Source organism: Chrysemys picta, unplaced genomic scaffold, assembly GCF_011386835.1.
Source record: "Chrysemys picta bellii isolate R12L10 unplaced genomic scaffold, ASM1138683v2 scaf784, whole genome shotgun sequence".
NCBI classification, from domain to species: domain Eukaryota; kingdom Metazoa; phylum Chordata; order Testudines; family Emydidae; genus Chrysemys; species Chrysemys picta.
In genome coordinates, this window is record NW_027053491.1 from 7,991 (window position 1) to 16,581 (window position 8,591).

At 58.1% G+C, this 8,591-nt stretch overlaps 1 protein-coding gene across 2 annotated transcripts; it reads left to right on the plus strand.

Moving 5' to 3' along the window:
* The first annotated feature begins 2,128 nt into the window (after positions 1 to 2,128).
* On the plus strand, positions 2,129 to 6,496 carry LOC122173177 (zinc finger protein 74-like). 2 transcript variants are annotated; one of them, XM_065579761.1, is made up of 4 exons: positions 2,129 to 2,455; positions 3,359 to 3,485; positions 5,491 to 5,604; positions 5,944 to 6,496. In XM_065579761.1, the coding sequence occupies exons 1-4, from the start codon at positions 2,432 to 2,434 to the stop codon at positions 6,483 to 6,485; spliced, it is 807 nt and encodes a 268-aa protein (XP_065435833.1). In that variant the 5' UTR covers positions 2,129 to 2,431; the 3' UTR covers positions 6,486 to 6,496. The 2 variants fall into 2 exon arrangements, with proteins under 2 accessions (XP_065435833.1, XP_065435834.1); XM_065579762.1 differs by having other exon boundaries at positions 2,133 to 2,455; positions 5,947 to 6,496.
* Positions 6,497 to 8,591: the final 2,095 nt, after the last annotated feature.

Below are 8,591 nucleotides of genomic sequence, written 5' to 3' on the forward strand. Positions count from 1 at the left end.
GGGGACTGGCAATGGGGGATGGGGGGCAGGGAGAGGCTGGCAATGGGGGACGGGGGGCAGGGAGAGGCTGGCAATGGGGGGCAGGGGGTGCAGGGAGAGGATGGCAAAGGGGGGCAGGGAGATGCAGGGAGAGGCTGGCAATGGGGGCAGGGGGGTGCAGCCCGAGGGTGGCAATGGGGGGCGGGGGGTGCAGGGAGAGGTTGGCAATAGAGGGCAGGGTGGTGCAGCCAGAGGGTGGCAATGTGGGGTGGAGGGGCAGGGAGAGGCTGGCAATGAGGGGCCGGGGGATGCAGGGAGAGCCTGGCAATGGGGGGCGGGGGGTGCAGCCAGAGGCTGGCAAGGGGGGCAGGGAGGGGCTGGCAATGGGCGGCGGGGGTAGCATCCAGAGGCTGGCAATGGAGGGGCAGGGGGGGCAGGGAGAGGCTGGCAATGGGGGGCAGGGGGCTGTGGGTCACGCCCCTTCCCCCGCTCCCTCCCAGCCGGAGATCTGCCCGGGACGCTCCGTCTCCCAGCGATCCTGGGGCAGGCGCTGGCTGCAGCCCGGCCGGACGCACAGGAAGGGGCCAGGCTCGGGAGCGGTGGGGGGAAGTGGGGCGGACAGCCCCAGAGATCGGACCTGGGGCCGGGAGGAAACCCCGGGGAAAGTGACTCCGCACAAGGGCTCCTGGGGGGGGGTCCCCTGTGGGGCGGTGTCGGGGAGGGGGGAGCCGGAGTTGCGGGGGGGGAGGGGCGTTGAACTGTCTGTGCAGCCGGGAGATTTGGGGGGAGATGCAGGGACGCTGAGAGCCACTGACCAGAACCGTGAACACGTGTCTCTGCCAGCCCCTGCTCTGCCCCTTCCCCGCTCTGGGCTGGGGCAGGGGTGGGGGTGCAGGACGGGGGAGGGAGTTTGGGTGTGGGATGGGGGAGGGGCGCAGGCCCCGGGAGGGAGTTTGGGTGCGGGATGGGGGAGGGGCAGAGGCTCTGGGAGGAATTTTGGGTGAGGGGGTGGGTGTGCAGGCTCTGGGAGGAAATGAGGGTGGGAGGGGATGCTGGGTGCAGGCTCAGCTGGGGCAGTGGTGGGGGTGCAGGAGGGGTGAGGGGTGCAGATTCCGGGAGGAAGTTTGGGTGAGGGGGTGGGTGTGCAGGCTCTGGGAGGAAATGAGGGTGGGAGGGGATGCTGGGTGCAGGCTCAGCTGGGGCAGTGGTGGGGGTGCAGGAGGGGTGAGGGGTGCAGGTTCCGGGAGGAAGTTTGGGTGAGGGGGTGGGTGTGCAGGCTCTGGGAGGAAATGAGGGTGGGAGGGGATGCTGGGTGCAGGCTCAGCTGGGGCAGTGGTGGGGTGCAGGAGGGGTGCGGGGTGCAGGCTCTGGGGGGGAGTTTGGGTGCAGGGGGTGAGGGGGCGGGCGTGCAGGCTCTGGGAGGAAATGGGGGTGTGGGGTGCCAGCTCTGGGATGGAGTGTGGGTGCTGGATGCAGGCTCTGGGCAGGGACAGGGGTGGGGTGCAGGAGGGGTGAGAGGGTACAGCCCCTGGGAGGGAGTTTGGGTTGGCGGGGAGGGAGTTTGGGGGCGGGAAGGGATGTGGGGGTAGGCGGTGGGGTGCAGGCTCTTGGAGCGGGTGGAGGATACAGCATTTACCTGGGTCAGCGGCTCCTAGGCGGCATAGGCCAGGGGGTCTCCGCACGCTGCTGCCCCCCTCACTCCCCCAGGGGCCGCAGCGCAGGGATGGGCCTTTTTTAATCGCCTGGGGGAGGCAGGTGGGACCGGGGGCCGCATGGCGGGGGGGAGTGTGCGGGGGCGGCAGGTGGGGGGGGAGGAGAAGGAGGGTGCGGGGGTGGCAGGAGGGACTGGGGGACGCATGGGGGTGGCAGGCAGGGTCGCGGGAGAGACCCGGCCCCGAACATTTGTGGAGCTGGGCCCCAGGCCAGGAATATTCCTGGTGCCCAGGCACCACGAGCCCCTACAACTCGCCGCCCGTGCCTCCTCATTCCCCCCCACACCTGCCAGGTTCTTCCTCGCCACCCCCTCCCTGCCAGTCATCCCCCTGCCTCTCCGCTCCCCCCTCACCCCTCTGTGCTATGGGGAGGGGGTGGAGGAGAGACCCTGGGGAGCAGCAGGAGGGGGCGAGCGGGGGGCGGAGTGTGGGCAGAGTCTCGGGCTGCAGAGGTGGGGCAGGGAGCTAGTCCCCGCTTCCCCCGCCCAGGGAAGCTTCATCCCCCGCCCACACTTTCCCTGTCTGTAGAAATTCCCTCCAGTTCGTCCCTTTTCTCTCCTTGTCACGTGTCGCCCAGCGTGGCAGAATCTCGGGGTCTGTCTGCAGGGAAAGAACCTGGGGAATCGTGATGGGAACGTACCTAAAGCCTGTTCTCCCACCTCCACAACTGCCCCTCTCACCCTGCCGGACTGCAGAACGACGCCCACGCTTCGCTCCAGCCCTTGGCACAGGGCAGAGAAATGGCTGCAGTGGAGCCAGTTCAGGTAGGGGTTCTTGGGGGGTGGCTGGTGGGTTGTTGCAGGAGGGAGGGGGCAGCAATACACAGGGGGTGAGAAGGTTTGGGTCTGGTTTGGAGGTGGGAGCGGGGCAGGAAATTCCCAGGGTGGAGAAAGGGAGGAGGCCAGGGGGTGGCAAACCTGCTGGGACTTGTTTAATAAGTGCCCTGGATTCTAGGATCAGAGCCATGCGGTTCGGAGGGGAAATGCCCTAATTTGTGGGAGAGGAAACAACCCACCTAGGTGAGGTTAGGAAACACTGACCAGGCTCCCAGTGCTGGAGCCTGACCCGACTGACCAACGGCAGCTGTGAAATATGAAAGGGGCAGCGTAGGGGCCTTGCCCTTCCCTTCATATCCAGCTCCTCGCAATGAGGAGGGTGTTGGTATCTACCAGGGAATTGTCCCTGGACCCTGCCAGGGCTCCATCTCCTGTATCAGCCCCTGGCTAGTAGGTGTGTGATGGATCTGCTGGGAGAGACCAGGGGCTCTCTCTTCGTCCCCTCACCTGAGTGTTTCCTGGATGCTCTGGTACCAGATAGATTCATGGAGGGCAGGTCCATCGATGGCTATTAGCCGGGATGGGCAGGGACGGTGTCCCTGGTCTCTGTTTGCTAGAAACTGGGAATAGGCGACAGGTGAATCACTTGATGATTCCCTGTTCTGTTCATTCCCTCTGAGGCGTCTGGCACTGGCCACTGTCGGCAGACAGGATACTGGGCTAGATGGACCTTTGGTCTGACTCAGGCTGGCCGTTCTTATGAGTGGTTTGGGGGTTGGTCTCTGACTGCGAGCCCCTCAGAGCTTCCATTTGATTGGCTCCTTTCCCCCATGAATAGTGGAGTTGTGGCTGGGGCAGCAGGCACTGAGTGGGGGGCACCTGTTGTTTCAGGGGCCGGTGAGCTTCCAGGAGGTGGCTGTGTATTTCACCGTGGGGCAGGGGGCTCTGCTGAACCCCGCTCAGAGAGCCCTCTACACAGACGTCATGCAGCAGAACTATGAGAACGTGACCTCGCTGGGTAAGGGTTCCTGTCCCCTCCGTTCTTAGGAGGGGAAATGCAGAGTTAAGGCTTATGGCATCTTCACAAAGCAACCTCTACTCTACCGTGTTTCAGCAACACCCCAACAAGCCAGTGACACACACCCTAGCGCTCTGCCCTCCCCTGCTACAGGACGCTCTGGGAACAGCGCACAGGGGCAGCACAGCACGAAGTCTGACATCTTCTCTTTGCTAGGGCAAAACTTGGATTTAGGTCCAATGTGACAAACAGAAACTTCTGACCCTTGGCCGGCACTCACACACTGATCCCACTCCACACAAACCAGCTCGGACCTGCAAAGTGAGATCACCCCTTTCCCCTCGCCCCGAGGTTTCCTCCTGAGTCACAGACTTCGCTTAGCTCTCACTGAGCCCTGAGGATCACTAGCACATATGTCACCAGGATGCTGACAATCTCGGTGACAAGACCTCACCCCTGTGCACCTTCACGGACCCAGCCTCCAGCCCTTAGCACGGGCATGAGGCAGACTAGGCCCCCAAGTTTTACATGCAGCTCTCTTCATATCACAGTCACATCTCTGCCAAGCTGCTCCCAGTCATCCACAGCTGACACACATGCAGGGAAATGCTGGTATTCCGATCCGTGGAACACAACACAAACGGTGGCATGTTCTTCTCAGTGGTTCTTCATAGCTGTATGTCTACCCTAGAGCTTTTCCCAGCATAGCTGTGTTGGTCAGCGCTGTGATTTTTCACACCCCCATCACACAGAGCTAGGCTTGCAAAAAGTTTAAGTGCAGACTGGGCAAGAAAGTGGGTTTTTTAGTTCAGAGAACTTGAAACTATTAATCTTCACACAAACATTTGGGTATAAAAGGGCAAAGCTTCCAAGAGGAACTTCTGCCGAATGCAAGAAAAATGCACCACACACATGGTGTGAAAGCTCTCGGAGCTCGGGCTCAGGCTTCAGTTCATGGGTGTCATTCAGGTTCAGTGCCCGCAGCCCATCCCCTTGAGCAAACCTTTCCCTGGGCCAGCAGATTGCTGGCAACCCTCGCGCACTTCCTAGGGACGTAGTCTGGCAGCACGTGGGCATTTCCAGGTCAGCGACTGCTCAGTTTGGCTTGTGCTGCTCTGAGATTCCAGATTCCGCAGCTATTGGCTTTCAGAGCTGGTTTCCTGCAGAAGACGGGGTGTCCTGTATTAACAGATCAACGCCAAGTGACTGTGATCAGTCCAGGGACAATTAGAACCAGTTTCAGCCCCAGCTGTGTGCAAAAAACATTTCAAGACCAAGATGATTTTGTCAAAAGCTGCCTAGGGTGGTGGGGCTGAATCTCAGGAACATCTTTAACCAGTCACCCCATACTGGGACCAGTAACCCGTCCATGAATGACCATAGAAACCAGCACATTTCAAGGCCATCTGAATGCACCTGTGGAATTTAGGGTAGTTAGAATAGTTGGTTTTTATGCAGAAAATGATGCTTCTGTGGACTAGCTATTGCCTCTGGGGGAGGTGGATGACCTACCCCGACAGCAGAACCTTCCCATTGCTGAGTATCTACACTGACCCACTACAGCACTCCAGTCATGGGGTCTCAAGTGTAGACACATCCTGAGATACGACATTCGGTGACACCCCCTGTCCCTCCTATTCCTCACTGCGCTGAATCCCACCAGCCCGTGCTCAACGGTCCCAACTCTCCTACAACTCCCCCATTCTCTCGGGCTTTCTCTCTGGGATGAAGAAGCAGGTCCAGGGTAACTTCCCCTCTGGCTGGGGCCTTAACTTCCTGGAACGTGGAGTTCCTGTCTCTGTGTTTTAGGAGCCCCTTTGCTGAGCAGTGTCTGGCTGTGTGTGTTCCCAGCAGAGATGGGGAGAGTTAAATCCCTCATACGCAGAGTCTCCTGCACCTGGGGAGCTGCCCCCAGCCTTTCCCTGCTGTAAAATGGGCTGGGGTTAAAGTAATAGAAACATCCCATAAATTCCCTGATCTCCCTTGTTTTCTTTCTCCTGAGCAGGGTGTCCAGTTTCCAAACCTGATGTGAACTCCCAGCTGGAACGAGGGGAGGAGCCGTGGGTCCCGGATCTCCAGGGCTGTGAGGAAGGAGAGATCCCCAGAGGTGCCTGCGCAGGTGAGGGATCATTAAACCAACTCAAAGCTCTCAGTGCCCGAAGGAAACAGCTGGGAGTCCCTAAAAGCCTTGTGAGCTCTCGGGGTTCAGGAGTATCCCCAGGAGGCCGTGTATCCTCAGGGCAGCTGTCGCTCATGGCTTCCTGCGCATCCTGACTGACACCTGGCAGAGCTCCCTCCCTGAGGGGATGTGGAGGCAGAATTGTTCCCCTCCTCTCTCCCTTGTGGGGAAGAGTTGTGGAGAATCCGGCTACTAGGTTTCTTCTCTGTCTCTCCAGCTCTAATTTTGGTTGTTTTCCCCTTTCCATCCCTGTCTCTGAGGTTTCTCTCTCTGTCCCAGCAGGTGCTGGGATGGTGAGTGAGGAGAAGAAGCAGAATCCTCAGCAGGAAGATTCTGAGCAAGTGGCACCACCTGGGGGATTATCGCACGGCTCCAGAGGGAATGTGTCCCGGCATCGTGTGCAGGGCAAAGCCTGTGGGAGTCAGCACAGGCCAGAGAGGGAGCAGAGAAACCAGCCAGCGGAGAAAGTGGGTAACTCCATTAATTGTCAGGGAACTCACCAGGACCTCCTGGAAACCACAGCCCAGGCGAGAATACCCACAGGAGAGAGAAAAGACACATGCACTGAGTGTGGAAAACATTTCACTAACCACTCAGGCCTTTTAAAACATCAGAGAATCCACACAGGAGAGAGAGCCCAAGAATGCAGTGAGTGCGAGAAAACCTTCACTCTGAGCTCTACCCTTAGTAACCATCAGAGGATCCACACAGGGGAGCAGGAGTGGGACAGATGGATCATTTCAGCCTCTGCGAGGCCGGAAGGCAATGGGGCGAGTCGGAGGGATTCCCTCCTTCCCCATCACCGTCACTGTATCTGCTGACTCCAGCAGCGCTGGCCTGTGTCTGAGGCACAGTGGAGTTTATCCACCTGTATTTTGTCCCCCTCCCCCCCCCCACCCCCCCGCAGCAGAGAGTCTCTGCACTTAGGATCAATTTGATCCTGTATCCAACTCATTAGAGCTGGAGATGAGTGTCCCAGGCCTGGGTGGGGAATTCCAATGGTGCAGGCGGGTGCTCCGGCCGGGAGAGAGGCCTCTTCCCAGCTGTCTCTCCCTGCAGCAGCACCTAGGCTTGGCAGGGAGGCGACCCCCTGCCCCCCGTATCAGCTGCAGGGCCGGGCCCACAGGATAGGCGTCAGGCCTGGGCAAGGGCAGCTCAGGCTCAGCTGGGTTGGCGCAGGTTGGAGGCCGGGATAGATTGGGGCTCAGGGAAGGGTGCCCCTCCCCTGGCCGTGGCAGCCCCCCAGGTGGGTTGTCTGAGGGCCCAGGCGGCACTAAGGAGGCTGCTGGGTGGCTGCGCGGCTGTGCAGCTTCCAGGGAACTCGGGCTACTTGTCCTGTACTGTAAGTGTAAGTGCTGTTATTTGGAGGAAGAAAAATCTGTTGTTGTTTTTTCACATCTATTGGAAGTTGAAAACTTGGTTTACAAGTGCGGCCTTAATCACGGAGACGCTCCCGACACCCACACACTCCTCCTTGCGTCTGCTTTGCACAGTTAGACTTGAAGCTCCTTCCCCTAGGAGCTGCCTCTCGCAATGTGTGTGTCTAATATGACACCGAGCACAATAGAGCCTCAGTCTTGGGTGCAGCGTCTCAGGGCCGTCCTTACCCATACGCAAAGTGTGCAGCTGTGTGGGGCACCAGCTCTTCCCCAGCCCCCGCCCCTGCTCCGCCCCCACTCCCTTGAGGACTCCAGAAGAGGTTGGGCCTGCCCTCACCCATAAGTAGAGCGACCCGGCCTCCTGCCTGCTCCGCTCCCCGACTCCCAGCCGCATCTGAGCTACATCCTGTCAAACTAAGCTAATATCAAAGTATGTGACCAAACAGCCTTCACCAGGAGAGAAAACCCACAATTCAGGAGGGGCAATAAAACACTTGCACATTCAAAAATTGAAATCTCAGAAAATCTTTGAAGACTCAAAATCAGGGAAATAAATTTACCCATTTTCTTATGAAGTAGCTAAACCTGCTTCACTATTCATCTCATTATTTGGCTGTATTAGTTACAAACGTTTTAGCATCACTATACTAAAAGAAAGAGAGAGGGGGAGGAAAAAAAATAACCCAAACGACACATCTACAAATGATCTGAACTAGCCTAGAAAAAGCCCAGAAGCAATTTTCTCAATAGCTGGAACCAGGGCTATAAGATTGGAGAGGTCACTCTGTGCTTTGAGGTTCAGTGGGAATTCCCTGCCCCTCCACGTCTGACACTTTCTTTTCCAACCCTCAGGAGACTGATTTGGGATCATAGAAGATCAGGGTTGGAAGGGACCTCAGGCGGTGTCTAGTCCAAGCCCCTGCTCAAAGCAGGACCAACCCCAACTAAATGATCTCAGCCAGGGCTTTGTTAAGCCTGACCTTAAAATCCTCTAAGGAAGGAGATTCCACCACCTCCCTAGGGAACCCAGTCCAGTGCTTCACCACCTTCCTAGTGAAATAGTGTTTCCTAATATCCAACCCAGATCCTCCCCACTGCAACTTGAGATCATTTCTTCTTGTTCTGTCATCTGCCACCACTGAGAACAGCCGAGCTACATCCTCTTTGGAACCCCCCCTTCAGGTAGATGAAGGCTGCTAGCCAATCCCCCACCCCACCCGGCTTCTCTTCTGCAGACTAAATAAGCCCAGTTCCCTCAGCCTCTCCTCATAGGTCATGTGCTCCAGTCCCCCCACCTGCCAAACATTTTTGTTTCCTTCCCCTGGATTCTCCAATTTGTCCATATCCATTCTGTAGTGTGGGGCCCAAAACTGGACGCAATACTCCAAGTGTGGCCTCACCAGTGCCGAATAGAGGAGAATAATCACTCCCTGAATCTGCTGGCAGTGTGCCTACTAATGGAGCCCAATAGGCCATTGGCCTTCTTGGCAACAAGGGCACACTGCTGACTCATATCCAGCTTCTCGTCCACTGTAACCCCTAGATCAG